At 46.2% G+C, this 23,364-nt stretch overlaps 1 protein-coding gene across 4 annotated transcripts in view; it reads left to right on the top strand.

Moving 5' to 3' along the window:
• KCNAB2 (potassium voltage-gated channel subfamily A regulatory beta subunit 2) overlaps positions 1–23,364 on the top strand; it is a 1,353,173-nt gene that overhangs the window by 1,148,209 nt on the left and 181,600 nt on the right. For all 4 annotated transcript variants that reach the window (XR_013594749.1, XM_078642625.1, XM_078642626.1 and 1 more), the window contains 3 exons: positions 20,385–20,429; positions 22,705–22,749; positions 22,835–22,878. Coding sequence is in view for 3 of the 4 variants with exons in the window: in XM_078642625.1 (XP_078498751.1) it covers positions 20,385–20,429; positions 22,705–22,749; positions 22,835–22,878 (134 nt within the window). In the remaining variant the exon portion in view is untranslated. The remainder of the gene's footprint in view (positions 1–20,384; positions 20,430–22,704; positions 22,750–22,834; positions 22,879–23,364) is intronic.

Raw genomic sequence — 23,364 nt, 5'->3', positions numbered from 1 at the left:
TGCGCTCTATGTTCATCTCATCCTGTCTTTTAATGGAAAATTTCTCGCCTTAAGCTCCCTGTTCTACTATGTGAAGATAACCAATAGTGCGCTCTGAAACCGATTGGGTTATGTAGCTGTCTACCAACCACTCCTAAATAAACATATCTTGTAATCCTGAAACTGACGCAGGTATTCCCAAACAATCTCAAACCAAGGTTTGCCGTTTTGTAACCCGAAAATAAATCTGTATGTACTGTATGACCAGATACATTTGCTGTGCTGTCCCTTGCACAATTCACATGATACATCACTCAATTAATTACACATTATGATGTGTTTAAGATGCCGCTGAACGTTACGTAAAATGTACCCTTTGACCTCCGGTGTTAGAGTGCGGAACTGCATTTGGTGCATAATGACTGTAGGACAGAGGTCTTCAAACTTTTGGATGCCGAGACCCCCCTGTCAAAATTTTTAAACGTAAGGAGCCCCTCCTGACAAACATTTCTAGAACTCGGTACTCCTCATTATCGATTACCACACACACCCCCAGTTCCCACAGAAAATAATTTTTACAGTGGGGAAATATTATTTAACACTGATTAGCATGTCAAAGGTTTGTGGGTGACAAATCAACAGTAAAAAGGTGATAACACATGACTGAGTTTTGTTAAGAATGGCTAGTTTTGTGCTCAAAAATCCTTTTTTGTTTAAAAAGATTTTTCTTTCCAGTGGCGCAGGTGGGAGTGTGATTGCCTACCCTGGGAACTATAAAGCTCAGATAGAAGTGTCAGATTGAAAAGCATGTGGGATAATATTGCAATATAAGTTGAATAACAGACATCAGTAAATGAAACTTGTGCTATTTACCAAATGTAGTTTTTTATTTTTTTATTAATGAACTGTGCGATTACTTAAAATCCTTACAGTTTAAAAAATGCAGTTTGGTTCAAATAAAATACAGTAAAATACAGTAAAATGCCCCCCCCCCCGCTCGACCTACACCGGTCAGGGACCATTGGTGCAGCTATGTGGTCTCGATACTGACTATGTTCACTGGTACTATACATTATTAAAAAGAATTAAAGTTTTTAGAGTCAGCATGAGACCTTGCATACTAGAGTCTGGAAGGCGTGTAAAAGTTCGACATCTTCAGTTGCACTGTGGGCTTCATCGGACCCTTAGTCGGCCCCAGTTGGATACCTCTGACTGATGGGACCATTTTCTTTTCGGCGACTCCCTGTGTTATCTGTGGATTGCCAACTTTAGGGCGGCGGGTCACAGGGCTCTTCGGGATGGTATCCTTTAGTTGGTTTTCGAGTGCCATTTTAACTTGATGGGTGAACTTGCCTATCCTGGCTAATAAACATGTTGTGGTTTCAGAGAAGCACCAATCCGAGGCCTCTCTGCAAGTTCTGTGGCCCAAGATGCGTAGTGCCGGACGTAGCAATCACTGACAGTCACTGGCCATCTTAGTGCAGCAACATAGCAAGTGTAGCCAGGATTCTCTGCGATAGTTGCAAAGTCGGCAGGCAGTGGCTCCGTCCGAGCGTGCCCAACGTGGGTTGAAGTCCGTTATCCTGAGGGCCAAGATGCGCATAAACAGAATTTTTTGTCTTGCTTCGATTGTTAGTGAGTCTTGTAAGTATGGTTGAGGTTTACCGGGAGTGTAGGACTTGTCCAAGGCCAACGTTAGCGGGTTGGGCCGAAGCGAGGAAAGGTCTAGCTCAAAGGAAATAGACTGGACTTGGCGCTTGACGGCTTTTGCCCAGGCGGAATATGGGATTTCGTGTAAGTGCAGACTCCGCCCCTCGATCTTCAGAAGATAAATTGCTAGTTCCACCTTGGCTTGCCATGGGGAGCCCGCTTCCCCAAAGATGGTTTTTAGCGAGTGCTTCAAGGTGTTGTCGGGCGACTTCAGAACTCTGATGTAGTATTTTAGCAACTCCCCCAATAGTACCAGTTCAGGACGTTTCAGGCCTATTTCCAGTCTCACCCTGTTATTCCGTGCCTGTTTGGGGGCTCGTAGCACCATCTTATATGCTTTCACCTGTGCCGCTTGGACCACTTTCTCAAAAGCCCCTGGATAGGCTATATGGCCGTACGTGATGGCGGGGATCAGTTTAGCCCTGAGTACTGTCAGCATCGGATCTGCAGAGGGACTGGCCAGGCCGTGGCTTAGACGTCTTAGAGATGTAATTATTTTGTCAATTTTATGGTTTAAGCGTCTTCAGATGTTTGAATGCAGTGGCCCTCTCTGATACCCATGTGCCCAGATAGTTGTAGGATGGGGCCGTGGTGATTCGGTGTTCCCCCAGAGACCATGAAGCTTTTGTTTTGTGTGGATGTTTGCCAAAGATTATTATCTTTGTCTTGCTCACGTTAATATGTAGCTCGTTCTCCTTGTTGTACGTTGCGAGACTGTTTAAGGCTCTTTGGAGGCCTACCCTGGTATGGTCCATAATTACAGTGTCATCTGTGTACTGGAGCGTGCCCAGTGCCAGCTTCCCCAGTCTGGGCGGTGCTAGGTTGGCATCTTTCAGGGCATGCCCCATGTCTGCAGTGTACAAGTTGAAAAGCAGGGGGGCCAGAACACACCCCTGCTTTAATCCAGAGTTAGTGGCAATTATTGTGGTTGCCTCGTAAAGTGCTTTTATGGCCTTTAGAAGATCTCTAGGGATCCCCCAAGACTCTAGTTTTGCCCAGAGCCGGCTTCTGTTCACACGGTCGAAGGCCGTTGAATAGTCGATAAAGCAACAGACCAGGGGCAGCTTATTCCGCATGTTGGCCTTCTTAGCGAGGTACGAAAGTGCTATGATGTTGTCCAGCGTAGAACAGTTAGCCCTGAAGCCAGTCTGTGAGGGCGGGAGTATGCCGTTCTTATCCACCCAAGTTTCCAGGTCCTTAATTAGAAGGCGGGCATAGACCTTAGCTTCAATGTCAAGAAGGGCTATCAGTCTGTAATTAGCCGGGTTAGAGTGGTCACCTTTTTTGTGAATAGGAAAGAGGATTGAGCCTTTCCAGGAAAATGGCAGGGTTGCGGTTGCGAATGCGTGGTTGAATAGAGGAGTAAGTTTGGAAGCGAAGAATGCAGGATCTTTCTTAAAAACCTGTGCGGGGATCCCGTTAGGTCCAGGGGCACCATCGGTTCTGATGGCTTTGATGTGCTTTGCAATCTCCGCCTCCGAGAATTTTCCAGGTCGGCTCGGACTTGATTCTTCGTTGGGAGCACTTTCATAGCTGATGGTAGCTGCCGCCGCCTTGGACCACCCGGTGATGCAGTGAGAAATCCGCTTTGGCTCACAGGTGTACAGCCCCTTTGCATACTGTTACCACACTTTTCCTCCAACACTGTTGACCTTGTGTACGCCTCCTGTTGACAAGCTGTTGATGTAACGCCATAGCTTGCTATTATCTTTACCTTTAATTATGGAAAACACTGTCAGCCAATTCTGTTCGGTCCGTTTTCTTTTCAGATCCCAAATGTTCTTTTTGTACTTAGCTCGCAAAACAGCAATGGGGGGCCCCCCTGGCGGGTAGATACCTTTCTTTTTTGCTCTCATTGCCTTGTTAAGTGCCTGCTTAGCCAGCTTGAGACTGTGGGTTTTTTGGTGGCCTGGGATGACATTTTTTTGACCGCTTCTTGATTGGTGAGTGTTGCCCAGGCACTTCAATAAGTCATTGGTCAGTGTTTCCCATAGGTGTATTATACATTCACTATCTTGTGGCCTTGGTACTGTCACCATGTTGGCAACAAATGCATTAAGTCTGTGGCTAAGATTGGTCGACCATTTTATTCTTTTAAGGACTAAGTGGTGTTCTTCCCCTGTGGTCATACCAATTACGGCGTAGGGGTCCGCCTGTTCTCGTGCCAGGTTGAAATTGACACAAAGGGGCCTATGGTCGCTTTCAACTCTGTCGTCCACAGTGAAGTTGCGAAGTTTGTTAGCCAGTCCTGCATTGATGAAGATATAGTCTATAGTGGAGACATTCCTGAAGGTCGGATAAGCGGTCCATGCGCAGTTGCGCGTTTTTTGTATCCCGTGGGTGGATTGCAAGTTGTAATTTGCTAAAAGTTCAATCAGTTGAGCTGACTTCCTGCTAGGTGTTGTCATGGGTAGCAGGTCCAGGCCTCTCAGGTTAAAGTCACCGACTATGATTACATCGTGCTGCAAGCGGCTTATTAATAGATCTTCCAGGGCGGTGGTGAATGATTCCAAGCCGTGTGGGGAGAGAAGTTTTGCAGGGTTGAGGTAACAGTTGAATAATAAAAGCGGGCGGGTTGGTTGGTCCGCTCTCAGTCCTTCTATTGAGATAGCTTGTAGGTCGGGTGGCTCCAGAGATAGTTCTTTTACATTAAATTTGCAGGCGTGGCTTACGAAGATTGACAGGCCCTCTGACGGGCGACCAAAGATCGACCTTTTGGTTGCTGATTTGAAATATTCGTGGAAGCCAGCGATTGGTGAAGTGGACCTCGCCCAAGTCTCCTGGATACATAATATGTCCCCCTGTGCGAGATAGTCATGGGTGGCTGTAGCCCTGCGGATGTTATTTAACCCTGCAATGTTCCATGAGATGATGCTAAGGTTGCGATCCTGGCCTCTAGATGGGCATGCGCGACTGGTGTTTTCATATGTGTGGGAGGGGTTAGGAGCCCCGTCTCCATGTGTCCTCCATGAGGGCCAGTCCTTGCTGAGGACGCTGCACGATACGCTGCTTTTCTTTTAGCAAGATTTTTATTTTTAGCGGGAATCTAGGCCTCCCTGATTTCAGTCCCCCGTCAGAACTTGTGGAATTTGTGCCTTTGAGAACAGAGATGGATTGTTGTAGACCATAATGTGGTCTGAGGACGTGCGGATATTTTGGAACCCTGGGGGCGGTGACTTCTATACCCCATTCTGCCAGTTGCAAAGCTTTTTGGGCTTGCAGGTTTGCTAGTCCGACTATGTGGAGTCACCGTGAGTGTCTGTCTCCAGGCTCTTGAACTTCACCCATTCGATCATCCCCGAGGTGATGTATGCCAGGGAGTCAATGTGGCCGAAGAGTCGTACGATGTTTGACCTATTCAGGATGTCAAAGGAGTCCATGGCTGTAAATCTGGGGGTGAACAGCAAATGTAACTGCCTTGGTAGATGCCACAACAGTGCACAGTGGTAAGGTGTGTAGGCAGTTGTCGGGGAGAACTGAGCTGATTATGGTAATTGATAACAGTAAGTTCCCTGCACAGGTGCGCAACGCCCAGTTGGCTCAAAGGGCTTCAGCTCGCCCTCACCCTCGTGTGTGTTAGCCCGGACTGCGACCTCTTCCCGGACACACACACAGACAGTTTTTGCCGCCTCACTGCAGCCTCACCCGAGTACTTCACAGGTCTTTAAAAGACCATTTACATGTTAACGAGGCTTTGTTGTTCACTTCTTTCACCCCTTCTAGAGCCCCTGCATCTTCAATCTACCAATTGCTAAAAGAATTACCCCCCTCGAAGGTTTTATTAGCCCCCCTCCTGAAACTTGACTCTAGTTGCGTCTCTAGCCCTGCATACACACTAACAGGGAAGCAAGTACACAGAAGTGTTTCCGTTCTCACATAGTGCATTTACCTCTGGGGTCTGGTCCTTAGCTTTTGTTAAGATTAGCACATTTTGTCTTCGAAAAAAACTTTTCATTTAAAAAGATTGGTCTTTCCGGTGGCGCAGGTGCGAGTCTGACTGCCTCCCCCCTTCCTCCCCCTGCAACTCCACCCCACCCCAGAGCCCGGGACAGCCTCTGTGAGCTTTCCTCAAGCCAAAACGGAGGTCCGAGTTCGGCAACAGATTACAGCGAGAGCACAGCAGAGAACTTTCAAAGACAGCATTGGGGAAAGGCGGGCCTGAAAATAAAGAAGTGTTTTGGATCCCAGTTCCAGGCAGAAGTGCAACTGGGAATGCGCGACCCCCTATCTATGACACCACGGCCCCCCTGGGGGTCGCGCCCCACAGATTGAAGACCCCTGCTGTAGGGAGATGGGCACATAACAGCCCGAACCATCGGTTGCTAGGGCAATGGAAATACATTTTTTTTCAAATGCAAATATTTAATTTTTATTTGCATTATCCTAACAAAACGTAATCTACTGAAATCTTATCTTTACCTTGCTTTTAGGTTAAGTGTTTCTTAATTGTAACACGTGTGACCCACGTTATTTCCAAGATGAGACATTAAAGCCGTTGCTGTCTGAGAGCAGATTAAATTTTAATTGTATGTAAATATCAGCACCTATGCATTTGACAAACCGCTTAAATTTTAATCAATGTGTATTTCTTTAAGCACATTTTACATGAATAGGCACAATTAAAAATGGTTACTCAATTCTGTTCCGCATTTGCATATTTCTAATTTCCCTCTTCTCGTTGTTTGCGTTCATGGTTCACCGCTCAAGCTCCTTCACCCGCCCTAACACTCAGTGATCCGCCTGGCCTGTGTGCCTCCTTTCTCACGCGGATTGTACTTATTCACTTATTTTCTCTTCTTTCTATTCAGCTCCCGCTGCTCTTTTGTTATTCGGCTTCCTCCCTTTGATGGTGCTGCCCCTACATTTCCTCTACACATGCCCCCCTCTCTCTACTGCTGTCTGCTCGCTACTGTTGCCTCCTTCTACAACTCTAACCTTGCTCCCCATCCCATCTGTTGTTTCACTGCTCCCCCTCTCTTTAATGCTGCGATCTATCCTCCATTTTGCCTCCCTTCTCCCAGTCTGTACTGCATCCCACCCCAGGTTGGCCCTCTGCCTCCCAGCCTGTAAGCCTCTCTCAATTCATAGACTATCTCTTACTGAATGTGAAAGGAGAAGGAACAGTAACTGCTACTGTTCCTTCTCCTTTCACATTCAGTTAATGTCCTGCATCGCTCATAGTTCCCGTACTCCCTCTCACATCTGCTCTTTCCTCATAGTCACTCTTCTCTTGCTCCCAGGCTGTTCTGTCTTACTCTCTCAGCGCTGGGCTCCTCGTGAGCCAGAGCAGGACTGGGCGACCCTAAATCCTGCTCCCACACCAGTGTCACTCCCTTCTGGGCTGGACCGGATGTTTATGACGCAAGTACCCCTTAATAGACATGCTGTGGATCTGAAGGAGTTAAATCATTTCCTTCCCAGTAGGGGACTGGTCCTACTACCGACCGACTGTGGAATTGCAGAAACTGCTTGATCTTATACAATTGCTTGCTCATTGTCTTTTGGTTAAAATGTGTGTTTTTTTTTTAAATCATTATGATTTGCATGGGGGGGGGGGTGTAAAGAAATCAGCCAACTCTTTCAGGGTATCAGTTGACAGAGATTCTGCTGCCTCACTCGTGCCTTCACCGGATAAGTAGTCTAGGAAATAAACTCCACTCTGTTAGCCTGTCCTTAAGAGTACAAATCCATTCATAGAAGTGCATGGATGACAATTCAAACATATGTCACATTGCAACCTGCAACTTATTTCCAACTAACTTATCCAGTGCGCTTTAAGAAGTAATTAATGGCTATGCGCCATGGGGACCTGCCGTCTTTATCTGAATAACCTCCTTGGCGATATAATGGACCAAAAACATGTAGATTATGTGACGCTGCGGAAGAAGATTTTGTGCATTTGGTTTGTATATGCCCCAAAATGATGAATGCACGCCGATTACTTTTAAAGTTTTTATTTAATGAGCGAGGGATCCGTACATTAGAACAGCAATCATTAGAAGCTTGGACTCTACCGATCCTCACCTAAATTGTAAGTTGCTGAAATATTTGCAAATCCATGACAAAGCAGTAAAAGAGACAGTAGGAAGTATCCATAAAGGCAGGCTTTAACTGTATGCCATTGTTAAGGAAGCTAAAGTTATGGTAATTGACGACCTCATGAACAACAGAATCATGATTGTCATATCTCCTACTTACCCGCCATACAAACCTGTTGAAAACTGTAAAGTACTTATAACTACGCTCTGATTATATTTGATAAAATTGTAATATAACTCTGTTATTTGATGTATTAATATATATATATAACGTTTTTAATGAGATGGAGCGAAATCCTTTTTTTAAAAAAATGTATTTAAACTGTTTTGTATTGTGATGGTTTTTATTAAGTAAAAACAATAAACAACAAATTCAATAAAAAAAAAAAAAGAATCCATTCATAGAAGTGAGATGTAACATGCTGCTAGCGAATGAGGTGCAGAAATGGGATGTAACATCCACCCCAGGAATTTGTCTGTGGGCTCTAAGAGCAAATTAGAAGTTACTGTCCCTTGGGTTCTAATCTTGCCTCCGAGATTGCCCCGATTAAGAGTTTGGCGAATGGGCTACTCCATACCAAACAGGCAGATATCCCACCTGCCTTATCGCAAGTGCCATAGAATGTAATGTACTTTTATTAAGGCAAACTTGATATCTAGCACCTTTGTGACTAGGTAAAACATCTGCCAAGCTCTAAGTCAGGCCTTTCTTTCCTAAGTTCATTCACCTGCCTGAAAGTAAGAACATTTGCAAAAATATCTCTACCTCTCTTCAGCCTGAAAGAACGGAGCGGTGGCTGAGTTGATGGTTTTGAAGTAGTTTTGCTTCAAGATTGACAAAGGTAAGTGGATTGTGACTGCTAGCTGATTCTGCCGCAAGTAATAGGGCTGTAGACTTCGGCACATGCCTTCATGTGGTGCTTAATTTTCAGAGCTTATTCAGGGTCTTTCGGGCGGGATTTCTCCCTGCTTGATGCAGTGTGCCTTGTATGCCCCGTTTCTAAGGAATACTTTTTTCTGTCATGAAGGTTTCTTTACAAATCTTTTTTTGCAGGCATTAGTCCAGGTTGGATCAATTGAAGCGAACCAAGATGGCGACTGGCATAAAGTACTGATGTGTTAAATTAGACTACAATACTAAAAAGTTATACTGGTTATACAGAGTCATCTAGTCTACCTACACTATTGATGATCTATTCCTAGTTAAGTTCGTCGTCCAGGAGCATTTTGAATTTGAACCATTTGTTTCTACAGTAGAAACTGTTTTTGACAACTTAAACTGCTATTTTCGAGTCATAAATGTTCTGCCTGTGAACCACACTCAAAATGGAGAACAGTCACATTTTGATAGGTGGTTTTCACTTGCAGTATGCTAAATAAGTAAATGGATAACATTTCGGATACATTTCTTTCTATCAAAAGGCAGCTTGGACTGCGGCATTTTAAGGGTGTTTTATTCAGCTTCCACGTAGTAATATGATTGCCAATTTAATAATACATTTTAGCAAACATGTTCCACGTTAATTAAGCTTTTAATTTCAGCTAAAACAAAGAACTCGATTTGCCTGGTTTCATAACACACATCGTACAGCAAAATACCCAACTGCGAAGGAGGAGCCAATCTCTACTGAAAATAATCTACAATTGGAAAATGAACTGCATGGATCAAATTTGCCTGGTGCAGTTTCCCGTGACATTTTGATAGGGGCCAGAAGTCAATTGCAGCTGTCGATCTCGTTCACAGCCAAATTGCTTGTTAGTACAGTGCTGCAAAATGCATTCTAATTACAGACTTCTATTACCCATTCATGTAGAATATGAATTTTCAGGCAACGAGTCGTAATGCCTGGCAGAGAAATAACCAAGAATAATGGCTCTAGAAGAAAAGAAAATGAAAAATAAATTACCTATCCCCACAATGTTAGCAGAACATCTTCCTAAAATCAGTATATGAAGCTTGGCGAAGAAAATGTTGTCAGGAAGGTGGACAGTATATTTGTACACCTATACACTTTATCCACCCGGGAGCATTAGAAAGACACATATCACACAAACAACACAATACAAAAACACCAAATAGGTCCGGGCTGTGAGTGGTCCCCTCAAGGGATTGTTATTTACAACACCCAGTATCTACCCAGAAGTGCAATATTTATTTGGTGCAGGATAGAATTCAGATTCTCAGTTTTCATGTGGGGAATTACAACACATAACTGGTGTTTACTACCCCCACTTGCATTTGTATGTGAGTTTTCTCCACTTGTTTTCTCCACTTGTTTTCTCCTGGTAAATTTAAGCAAGTTTTACCTGCCAAAATATGCCACTGGCAAATTTCAGATTGCCGTCTTTTACAGTAAAACTCACAAATCGGATATCTATACAAACTCCTGTTTGCTCAAAGATTGGATTTTACCTACTAATATGTAATTAGGGCCTTGGGTGACCATTGCCACACTCATAAAAGCACTCTCTTCTAGCAACAGTATTCAGTCACTCAACTCAAAACATGACACTACACTGCACACCCATCCAACAAATCTGAGAGATTGCATATAGTTGGGTATCAACAAACTAAGTACCACACACGCAATAATGAACAACACACAATTAAATTTCTCAGAGTTGCATTTGGAAGGGCAGAACTGTGAGAATACGCCTGTAACTTGTACGTCACTGTACACATAACAGTATATGGTAGCAGACCACAACCAATAAAACATTTTATACATAACACTGAACAAACATACATTATGAACAGATGTTCCGTATGGATGATTATCATCAGGCTGAGTTCAGCCTATACCAAAACCAATCACAGTATCCAACTGAAAGCACTAGTCAGAACAATGCATACATGCATACATCCATACAGCTCAGAGGCACCATATAGTTAGACCTCAGTGAGATCACAGAAGCACTCAACTGGGCATGAAATAATATCCTAACAACACCACCTACCCAATATCCCACAGCTAGACTATTTTAAAGAGATATTGTTGACCCTAAGAAGCCATACAGCAAAACTCGCACCTGGAAATGAAATGTGCCTTAATGGGTTCTGCAATGTCACCATGTAAATTATTTTTGGTTGATCCATAAACGTACTCACCCCCACCCCCCCACCCCGCCCCCCACATACGTCAAATACCAGTGCATACACTCTGGATGTTTCATTTTTCCCAAGGTTAACAACAAGTCTTCGACTCTAAAGGAAACCATGCTACTCCAATATGCCTTTGAAAAAGAGGAAACCAGTTGACCTTTGTTCTACAGGGTGATGACTATGGATCAGAAGAGCAATGAGCAAAGCACATCGGGATGAAGCATGCCGGGAGGTTTCTCCCTGAAATGAGTTTCCCAGGAGCCACAAGGACCATAATCAGACCTGGGACCTCTTCTTTGCAGTAAAGTCAGAGATCTGTATGAGAAATTAGAGGGCTGCAAGTGGTGTGTGCATAATCACCCTAAACTACCCGTATTAGTTTGGAGTTCAGAGAAGCCCTGGTCAAGAAGGACTAATGGGCTTTCCTTTTCCAGCTTCTATAGGGTTGCATTATACTAGCTGAAATTGGTCTCATTGGTTTCAGATCCCATACAGTTATTAAAGTATTGCTTTTTAAAGACATAATGAGATGCTAAGCTTAAATCTCAGTTCTCCATGTTACTACTGTGAATAAATGAGTCTGTTGAGTTTTCCAAGGGAGTGGATTCCTCACTATCTAGACATGATGATGGTGACCAGCCAATACAGGATATGTTGGTATATCATCCTATCCCCCAGGCCTTTCTGTAGAGACTTCCTAATTTCTTGCATCAGTATTGTTCCTGGTGTGAATCTGACCACGGAGACTAACTGGTCTTCTCTTGAACCGTGTTTGGAGATTTTTCTCCAAACACTCACCCACAACCGCCCCCCACCCCCTTCCCCAAATCAGTCCTAAATCCATGTAAATATTACGTTTGTTTTTGCTTTAGTTATATCATATATATCAGTCAGTCAGTCAAAGAACTTTTTTTCAGCCATTACTGCCATAAAAGCACAAATAGTACAACATTTTGAGTTAAACATCATAAAATAGCTAAATGATAATAAAAAAGTGTAAATACTATTTGACATTTGGACCCCAACCGGGGAAAGTATCAATGTATAGAGAATCCCACCCCTTCAGGCAAATGTCATATGGGGGACATTAAGCATGGGCAGGTATCTCTGTCAAGGGCGCCAATTATCAACATATTAAACAATACTCTTGACCCTTCCAGGTAGGTCTCTCCCCCTCCGCACAGCACAGCCTGTGCCCGTTCTCTCCCTCGCTGCCACTGTGTCTCTCTGCCCAGTTTTTCCTCCTGCTCCCCTCACGGCCCCCGTGTCTCTCTGCCCGTTTTGCCTTCTGTTGCTTAGCTGCCCCTACATTTCTGTGACCTTTCTGCCCTTTCTTGGGACCTTGCTGCCTCTGTGCCACTCGTTTCCCCCTGTTTTTTTGTGACCTTTCTGCCCTTTCTTGTGAGCTTTCTGCCTCTGTGCCACTAGTTTCCCCCCGTTTTTTCTCACCTTTCTGCCCTTTCTTGGGGCCTTTCTGCCTCCTGTGCCACTGTTTCCCCCCATTTTTTTGGGACCTTTCTGCCCTTTCTTGGGAGCTTTCTGCCTCTGTGCCACTCATTCCCCCGTCTTTTGTGACCTTTCTGCCCTTTCTTGTGACCTTTCTGCCTCTGTGCCACTCGTTTCCCCCCGTTTTTTGTGACCTTTCTGCCTCCTGTGCCACTCGTTCCCCCCGTTTTTTGTGACCTTTCTGCCCTTTTTTGTGAACGTCCTGCCCTTTCTTGTGACCTTTCTGCCTCCGTTCCACTCGTTTCCCCCCGTTTTTTATGACCTTTTCAGCCCTTTCTTGTGACCTTTGTGCTTCTGTGCCACTCGTTTCCCCCCGTTTTTTGTGACCTTTCTGAGCTTTATTGTGACCTTTGACCCTGCTCGCAGGCAGGTCGCCCCCACGCCGCTGCTTGTCACCTGACTGCTTGGTTCCTGCCTCCCTGCTGCCTCCTTGTTTCCTGGGTTTTTCCCTCACCTCTGCCCTGTGCGCCAGTTCCCCCTGCCCCCCCGCCGCTCCCGATCCAGCCCTTTCCTGCCGCTGCATCCCTGCGGCCCCGCCCCTCCTGCACACCCATTCGCCTCCCAGCTGCTCCTCCCTCCCAAGCCACCTCATATGCAGGCTGAGAAGCGGCCGCACGCAGCGGGCGCGCCAAAGGCGCACCTAAGGCAAGCCTGTCTGCGCCTGTCCGCACCTGGACCGCACCCAGCGCCAGAATCCCTGGACCCCGCGAACGCCACGACACCAGAATCCACTACGATTCCAGCACCCTCCACGCACTCTATGCCAGCCGAAACCACACCTGCTTCCAGGCCGCCCCGAAACGGACCCATGGACCCTTCTCCTGACACACCTGCAGCTTCACCTGCGACAGAACCACCAAACCTCCAAGGACTGGACCCAACCACCTCAGCTGCATACTCCTTAACACCCGCTCCGCACGTAAACACGCCGTCGAGCTCTGGGATCTGCTCGACACCTCCGCCCCAGACGTGGCCTTCCTGACCGAGACCTGGTGGAACGACTCCTCGGCGCCCGACATCGCCATAGCCATCCCAGACGGCTACAAGATCACCCGCAGGGATCGCGCCAACGGAATCGGAGGAGGAATAGCCATCGTCCACAAGTCCACCCTCAAGGTTGCCACCCACGCAGATGACACCCTCAACACCGCCGAACTCCTGCACTTCCGGATCCACACCGACCCCAACACCACCCTCAGAGGAACACTCATCTACAGACCCCCCGGACCCCGGGCTCAGTTCACCGACTCCATCGCCGACCTCGCCAGCACCCACGCACTCGCCTCCACGGACTACATCCTCCTCGGGGACCTGAACTTCCACCTCGAGAACAACAACGACGCCAACTCCGCCACCCTGATCGCCAACCTCGACTTCAGACAACTCCTCACCGCAACCACCCACGGCGCCGGCAACGCGCTGGATCCCGTCTTCTCCACAGGCTCCCCCGTCGCCTGCGACCACACCACCAAACTCCACTGGACCGACCACCGCTGCATCCATTTCACCATCAAGAAACCAACCACCGCACCCAACAGCTGCCTCGCAGCTGCTGAAGCAAAGTCACCGAAGACCAGCTGATCACCTCCCTCGCCAAGAACCCACCCACCGACCCCACCAACCCAGACGCTGCAGCCCGAAACCTCAGACAGTGGATCGACGACTGCGCCAACACCCTTGCCCCGCTCAAGAAACCCTCCTACAGCCACGCCAACAAGAGAGCCACCTGGTTCACCGTTGAGCTCCAGACCTCTAAACGCGCATGCCGGAAACTGGAGAAGACATGGCTCCACGATCGCACACCGGACAACCACGCAGCCCACAAGGACGCCACCCGCAGACACCACCACCACCTCATCAGATTAGCCAAGAGATCCTCCTTCAAAGACCACTTGGATAACAAGGCACACAACAGCATAGAGCTCTTCAGCATCAAAGACCCCTGATTTAATAACTTCTATTGGAAACTGACAAGCGCCGCTTTTAATAGCGCTTAGCGCCTTTTAAAATCACTTTCTTGTTGTTTTATGGTGTCACTGTAATTTACTGTGTTAAACTTGTGGCAGAAGCTAAATAGCACTTTCTGACCGGAGCGAGTCGCTTTCTCATGCAGAATAATTGCATGACTTGAAGCTTCTCTAGGCTCCCGGTCTCCCCTTAGCAACACCCCTCGAGGCACTCACTCCACGGGCGCCATATTGGAAGGGGGATTGGACAGCGCTCTAGTGGCTGGGCGACTTGGCCCCAACCACTACAAAAGAGCCTCCAATCACGTCCTCTCCTTACCTGATTGCATCTCCTGAGGCGGAAGCCGGGAGGCCAAACCCCTGATTTAATAACTTCTATTGGAAACTGACAAGCGCCGCTTTTAATAGCGCTTAGCGCCTTTTAAAATCACTTTCTTGTTGTTTTATGGTGTCACTGTAATTTACTGTGTTAAACTTGTGGCAGAAGCTAAATAGCACTTTCTGACCGGAGCGAGTCGCTTTCTCATGCAGAATAATTGCATGACTTGAAGCTTCTCTAGGCTCCCGGTCTCCCCTTAGCAACACCCCTCGAGGCACTCACTCCACGGGCGCCATATTGGAAGGGGGATTGGACAGCGCTCTAGTGGCTGGGCGACTTCGCCCCAACCACTACAAAATGAAGTCCTCACTTCGTCCGCGCAGCGGGCGGGCGCAGCGGGCGCGCCGATGGCGCGCCGGAGGCGCGCCAGAGGCAAGCCCGTCTGGGCCCGTCCGGGCCAGGCCGGGCACAGGGCCATCCACTATGACCAATTTCCATCAAGATCGAATTGTCCACTCTCGGGATTACCTCTTACAATTCGACACAGCCACACCTACTGTTACCCCTTCACCCCCGACATCGTGCCAACCCCCCCAGACAGTCACTTGCTACTCTCCTTACACTGTGAGCCTTGCCCTTCTTAATTGTAGATCTGCCTGTAAACACTCCCTAGAAATTAATATCCTAATCCAAGAAATTAACTTGGACATACTTTTCCTCACGGAAACTTGGTTTACTCCCCACTCTGATTCTGACATGGTGAATATGCTACCCAATGGCTATCTCATTCTACATATTAACAGACCTAAGGGAAAAGGAGGCGGGATAGCGATTATCTACCGTAACTCCATTAATTGCAGAATACAAGACGGAGGAATCGATGACTGCGAAAGCACACTCTTTTCCCTCCAAATTACTCCTAACAAATCCCTTTCGGGCTTCCTCATTTACCGACCACCTAGTAATTTAGGTAATTTTGTAGGCTCTCTTCTTGAGGCTATGACATCATCCTGCATCTCAACCCCTAATTTTATCATGCTGGGTGACCTGAATCTCCACTTTGAGGATAGTTCAGACAGCACCGTAAAGGATATTATTTCCGAACTCAAATCACTGGACATACACCTCTTAAATTCTGAGGTAACCCACATTAAAGGTCATCTGTTAGACCCGATTTTCTCTAACCTGCCGAAAATAGAAATACGACCAACTCTTCCACTACCTTGGTCAGATCACTTCCTTATCCCGTTTACCTGGCAAATTGACCCTAATACCCCTCCAACGTCATCAGTCAGAGAATGTGACAGAATCTGGTCCAAACTCTCTTTTGAACGTTGGACTCAAGAGTTGATCAGCTCGGCCCCCTCTGCTCTTCCCGATCCCATAAAAGCTGATGAAAACTTTACTAAATGGCTCATATCTACTCTGGACACAGTTGCCCCCAAAAAAATCATCACAAAAAAAACCATCACCTTTAAATCCCCATGGTACTCTCAAGAATTGAAAAATCTTAGAAAAATCTGTAAGATCAAGGAGCGGAATTGGAGGAAAAATTGGGATCCTATCATTAAAGACGAATATAAAAAAGCTATGAGAACCTACAAAGTAGCACGAAAATCAGCACAATCATCCTTCTTTAATGAAAAAATAAAAAATGCATCCAACTCTTCTAGAGAGACCTATAAAATCTTTAAAGAGTTACTCAAAACCCCGAACCCACCTCCCTCTGAACAACCCACAATCTCCAGATGCAATCAAATTGCATCCTTCTTTCAGAATAAAATCATCAACATCTTACAATCCCTCCCACCCATAACAAACCATGATCCCCCGGAGGATAAGGTGCCCCCCATAACTGGTCCAACCTTAGATAGTTTTCATCCACTGTCTAATGAAGACTTCTTGAAAACTCTGTCTAGCATGAAAAGTGGCTCACCCATTGATCCTGCCCCCATCCGTATCCTTAAACAAATTGGCCCTGTTATTTCACACCTAGCAACAAATCTTATCAATGCCTCCTTCACCCAAGGTATTGTCCCCCCAAACTGGAAACATGCGATCGTCAAAGCCCTTCAAAAAAAGCCAGGCCAGGACCCTTCAGATTTCTCGAACCTGCGCCCAATCTCTCTCTTACCAGGTGTGAGTAAGATTACAGAGAAACTAGTCAACCAGCAACTATCTAACTATCTTGAAAGCAACAATCTCCTACGCGCTTCACAAACAGGTTTTCGTCCCGGCCAGGGGACAGAGACCGCCCTGTTAAAGGTAGTCGAGGAAGCCAGATGCATCTTGGATTCAGGGGGATCGGTTTTACTGATCCTCCTGGATCTAAGCGCTGCATTTGACACGGTGGACCATAAGATCTTGATCCAGCGACTACTCAACCTGGGAGTGAGAGACAAAGCACTCAGCTGGTTTTCTTCGTTCCTGAAGGACAGAACTTTCCAGGTCTGTGAAGGCAATATAAAATCTGACCCTTTTTTCCTCCAGTGTGGGGTTCCACAGGGCTCTTCATTGAGCCCTACATTGTTTAACACCTACATGGCCCCCCTGGAGGATGTGGTAACCCCCTTTGGGATAAAAGCGGTAACATATGCCGACGACACCCAAATGGTGGTGTCTTTTTCCCTTGAAGGCGAGAAAATAAAAAACCTTCATGACTGTCTTGAGGGAATCTACAAGTGGATGTCCAAATCAAGGTTAAAACTTAATGGCTCCAAGACCGAGCTTATGCTGCTGGGTCACCAATCGTCACCTCTTCCGTCCGCCATGTGGCCCTCCTGCCTAGGTCCCCTTCCTCAGCCCAAGACGGAACTAAAGAGTTTAGGCTTCTGGATAGAACAGGACCTATCTATGAAGACACAGGCCAGAAAAACTGCTGGCACCTGTGTCGGCATACTCCGCTCAGCCAGGAAAATCCTCCCTCTACTCCCTGTACAATCTCAAAAACTACTTATACAGGGACTAATACTATCGAGGTTAGATTATAGCAACACCCTTTTCCTGGCAGCCCCACAGGCCACTTTTAATGTCCTCCAAAGAGCACAAAATGCCGCTGCTCGGATGCTGACAGGAACATCTCGGAGACTCTCGGCCAAACCAGCACTAAAAGTACTCCATTGGCTGCCGATTCGAGAAAGAGTTACATTTAAGGCCCTATGTACCACCCATAAGGCCCTGCAAAACCTAGGTCCACCAATGCTGAAGACCATGATATACCCTTACAAACCAAACAGGTCCCTCCGCTCCTCTCAAAGAAACCTGGCTACGGTCCACAGAGTAAAGAAAGCCCGCACTGGAGGACGCCGATTCTCGGTTATAGCCGCTACCCTTTGGAATGCGCTTCCAACTCAGCTCCGGGCCGAACCCAACCACATGAAGTTCCGAAAATTGCTTAAGACGCACCTCTTCCCACAATAATATTTCCTTTCTTTCTTTCTTTGTACTCCTCTTTTTCCTCACCTCAGGTATAGTTGCAATCTCAGCGCTGGGACGCTCACGGGCAGCCATGCGCTATATAAATCCTGCTTTCATTTCATTCATTTCATTTCATTTCATTTCATTTCATTCACTTGGATAACAATGCACACGACAGCAAAGAGCTCTTCAGCATCGTAAAGGAACTCGCCAACGCCATCCCGCCCTCACAAGAACTGTGCGACTCACTAGCCATCTTCTTCCACCGCAAGATCGCTGACATCCACGACAGCTTCAACACTACGACCGCCTCGACTACCCAGACTCCACCTCCCCTATGAACACCACCAGCGCCAGCCGCCTGAGCTCCTGGTCCAACATCGACGACGAGACACGCAAGGTCATGAACTCCATCCACTCAGGATCTCCGTCTGACCCGTGCCCACACCACGTATTCAACAAAGAAGACGCAGCCATCGCACCCCAACTACGGAAGTTCATCAACATCTCCTTTGAAACAGCGACATTCCCGGAAAGCTGGACGCATGCCAAAATCAACGCCCTCCTCAAGAAGCCCAAAGCGGACCCCAAGAACTTCCGGCCCCTCTTCCTTCTCCCTTTCCCGGCAAAGGTCATCGAGAAAATCGTCAACATGCAACTGGCCTGCCACCTGGCAGACAACAACATATTGGACTTGACCCAGTCCGGATTCAGACGAAACCACAGCACCGAGACAGCCCTCATCGCTGCCACAGACGACATCAGGCGCCAACTAGACAACGGCGAAACATCAGCCCTCATTCTCCTGGACCTGTCAGCCGCTTTCGACAAGGTATGCCATCGCACTCTAAGGACACGCCTCCTAGAAGCTGGAATCCAAGAGAAGGCTCTTGACTGGACCACGTCCTTCCTCTCCGGCAGAACCCAGAGCATCCGCCTCCCACCCTTCCGATCCGAAGCCACCGACATCATCTGTGACGTCCCCCAGGGCTCATCCCTCAGCCGTCCAATGTCTTCATGGCCCCCCTCGCACAAGTGGTCCGCCATCACGACTTCAACATCATCTCCTACGCTGACGACACCCAGCTCATCCTCTCCCTCACCAAGGACCCACACACCGCCAAAACCAACCTCCACGAGGGAATGAAGGCCGTCACCGACTGGATGAGGAGCAGCCGTCTGAAGCTGAACTCTGACAAGATGGAGGTCCTCATCCTCGGACCCACCCCCTCAGCCTGGGACGACTCCTGGTGGCCGACCACACTGGGAACAGCACCAACACCCACTGACCATGCACGCAATCTAGGATTCATCCTCGACTCCTCCCTCTCCATGTCTAAGCAGGTCAACGCCGTCTCCTCCTCCTGCTACAACACCCTCCGCATGCTCTGCAGGATCTACAAGTGGATCCCAACCGAAACAAGAAGAACGGTGACACAGGCCCTCGTCAGCAGCAGACTGGACTAGGGCTACGCACTCTACGCAGGAATCCCAGCCAAACACCTACGACGACTACAACTCATCCAAAACACCTCCGTCCGACTGATCGTCAACGTCCCCCGCCGCAGCCACTTCACCCTCCACCTGAGAGACCTACACTGACTCCCCGTCGAAAAGAGGATCACCTTCAAGCTCCTCACCCAGGCACACACAGCCCTCCACAACGCCGGACCAGCCTACCTGAACAGCAGACTCCGCTTCCACACCCCCACCTGCCAACTCCGCTCCGCCAGCCTCGCCCTCGCCGCTGTCCCCCGCATCCAACGAAGACCTCCGGCGGCAGATCCTTCCCTACCCACATACGGCAGACCTAAGACCTACTCGCCTTCAGAAGACTCCTCAAGACCTGGCTCTTCGAGCAGTAGCAGCACCCCCCTCTCCCCTCAGCGCCTTGGGACCCTCACAGGTAAGTAGCGCACTTTACAAGTACTCTTATTGATTGATTGATACCATCAGTTAATACAAGCTCTTTAAAAATATAATTTAAACAAAAACTTTTAAGAGGTTAAAAACCCATAATTAATTCAGTTTAAAATCACAAAAATGTATCTAAAAAAGGGCAAGGCTACCTAAGTACTCTACTCTATCTTTTAACTAGACATCTGCTTTGATTCCAGAATTTGAATGAGCAGGCTTCATCTTTCCTACTGTCTGGCAACACAATCATACCTCATATGTGCCTCTGAATGTTCTGCATCGTGAGTTGCCTGGACTAGATACATTGTAGGCAGTTATAGTTTCACAGGATGCTCCTCGTGAAAGTATCCCTGGTTTTACATGCATGTGCAAAGTTACAGTGATTTGTATTCAGAACTGCTGGTCATGATTTTTTTTCTTTTTTGCAGGGCGGAAGTCGTATTAGGAAATATTATCAAGAAGAAAGGATGGAGGTAATTATTTAATAACCTCTGCCATTATAATCAAGCTCATATACTAAGACATTAATTAGCATTGAAGATTGAAGGTGAATCATGATTGGTTTTGAAATGACTGCAGTGGGAGCTTCTGTCATCATTTCATCACTAACTAGTTTACACACGATTGGAAGAAAAGACATGGCATGAAAAGTATAATTAATCTGTCTAACAAAGGTATACATTAAGACATTTGCGCACATATATTAGGTACCTAAATTGACATAGTAGCTGTAGTATATATGTAGATGACTATGCTGAGGGCACGCTTGCATGTCTGCACGCTGTCAGGTTACAGGATTTAGTCTATGCAGGCCGGTTCAACCCTTCATCCACACGAGGTTATTAAGCTAAACGGGGAGTAGGTGGGTAACAATAACTGCACCATAATTAGAGTTTTGCCAAGTACTGCTGTTCCAGTAAGTGAAAGTGACTATTAATTATTTACATAGCATAATCTGCTTCTTGGCACTCAGCTGGGACGTTGGGCAGACAGCAAACTCCTCACCCCTGTGTATTGAGGCGATTGGATTATGCTTTAGTTTATATAATTTTCCAAAAAGAAATGAGTGAAGTCATTTTTTGCCGACTATTGCCACTCCAGACAGCAACAGGACACATGAAAATCAGACTTGGTTATGATCCGATAGGAACAGTCCAACCTGAACTCTTAGGCCAGGTCCTTTCTAGAAGGCAACACAAGCAATTCCAGATTCGTTTCAGCCTTGTTCCTCCTTATTGAGATGCCACTTGAATTCTAAGGTATAGTAAACATTGGAGCCCGGCTAGGCATACCTATGGCACTTTTGGAGTCTCACTTAGATACACAAAGAGTGATTGATGGGTAGAGTGCTTGAATGTATCTTTCCCGCTGGTAATTACTCTAGGGAACAGTCCAGATGCTGTGATCTTCATCACAGCAAAAATTGTGGCTGAAGCGAGTAGCATCTGTGCCAGTAAACTCAGCAGAAACAGTTATTATCTCTCTTTAGGACCTACCTGTTGTTTATAATACCACCTCTGTACTGCACTAGTGAACTGTTGGCTTCTTGCCCTCTTTGAAAAAGGGTAACCTGATCCATGCTCTAACAAAGCCCCTTTATGTTGCCATCAGAACTAAACCATACTTGCAATGTGTAGAGTGTACTTTGTACCATTGTCGATGGAGGGGCTGCCACACTGTGCATGGTTTCAAAGAGGGGGTCCCATGGGTGCCCCCACGGGCCCCAACTGGAGGCCTCACTTTGAAGGGAGGCCTGCTAAGGGCCCCCAAAGTCTGTTTTCCTACAGCCTTTTTGTGTCGGACAGACCTAGTCGGAAAGGCTGTCGGATTCTGACATCGTAATCGGTCGAAAACACTGTCCATGGAGCTGTACCATTCGGCTCCGATCAACTCAGAGTTTTGGAATGCTGGTCGGAACCGAGTCAGAATGACTGAACGGTTTCCTTCTATTATAATCGGTTGATCTAAGCAGATGTTTCAGTATGTTCGTGGGGCTCTCTCCGAGGTTTACTAACTTCAAATTCCACTACTTTGTAGGGCCTCATTTTATCACAAGTGAGATGTTACACAGGAAACTGATTAGTGACCATTTGATATGAAAAAATGCTGTCAGAGTGCAAAAAGAGGAAAAGCCTCAAATTGCTCTCCATCCCTGTTACTATGCAGACAAACAGAACAGACTCATGTATTATCATCATCATCTTTATTCGGTCAATATTGACCATGAAAGCACAATAAAATCACATACAGAGATTTTACACTTCAATAAAATCATAATAAAGTATCACATTTAAGCTAAAATATTTGCCCTGCCTAAAATAATAAATTACTACAACTGGCCCTACAGAGTTCATCATACCCAAATTTCACATTGCCGATAGAAATCCCTTAATGTCAACCAAATCTATATTAAGCAGTCAAGGGGAACCTGCATCAAAGTAAAAACACGGATCACAATGCATATTTCTTCCTTTGTCTCAGCGATTGAGAGTTCAAAGTCAGAACTGCAAAGTATATCAGAGGAGACTCAAGATGCTGTAAAAAGTACAAATCCTCCTGATGAGTATTTAAAGATCCTCTGCTGAGTATAGGGCGAAGAAACAGTTTTCTAAAAGAGGTATATAAAGTGCAAAATATCTTGTGTATTAATGCAGTTCAACTATTGGTTGACTCTTCATTACTTCTTCTGACAAACCTTAGTTTAATCACAGGATATAGTTGATAATATACTTTTTCTATGTTTTCTAGGCGGTCAAGTCTAGTCATCACTACAAAAATCTTCTGGGGAGGAAAGTATGTAAAACAAATACACATTTTTCTTTAAAGCATAATTGTATTACATTGTATATGTTCTAACTTGTTTTTTGCTGAATTCTAGAGCCGAAACTGAGCGTGGTCTTTCCAGAAAACATATAATTGAAGGTAAGAAGTCCGCTAAGCATTTTTTCACCATTATTTCTAATTGGATTTCGATATCTAGCACTTAAAGGTTGAGTATATACTCGTTTTGTGCGTAAGTTATTGTATAAATGTAACTTCAATTGACCTGTATACGTTTTTGTATGTAATTGCTTCATGGTTTGTGCCCTCATCCTAATTAGGTAGTGAATTAAAGTCAGCATTTATACAAATAACGTTTATTGGGGCCAAATGTGTATTTCCTTTATCACTTTTATTTTTGGGGCTCTTCGCCATTGAAGGAATTCGGAAATGTCCCATTTCAGTGTTAAGTGTTAATTAAAACATTTTTTTTTAAATCAGCACATCACGTAGCACTGAATATATTGTCCACAAAGTATATTGCAGTTTGATTAGAACATATTCACTTTGATTACCTGTCTAGTTCACAGCTGATGGATTCAGTATGAGTTGTCCAGAACTTGGTGCGGGGATACTGCAGGGGTGAAA

This window comes from Lissotriton helveticus, chromosome 5_1, assembly GCF_964261635.1.
Source record: "Lissotriton helveticus chromosome 5_1, aLisHel1.1, whole genome shotgun sequence".
Lineage (NCBI taxonomy): Eukaryota > Metazoa > Chordata > Amphibia > Caudata > Salamandridae > Lissotriton > Lissotriton helveticus.
This window is presented reverse-complemented; position numbering and strand designations above follow the sequence as displayed.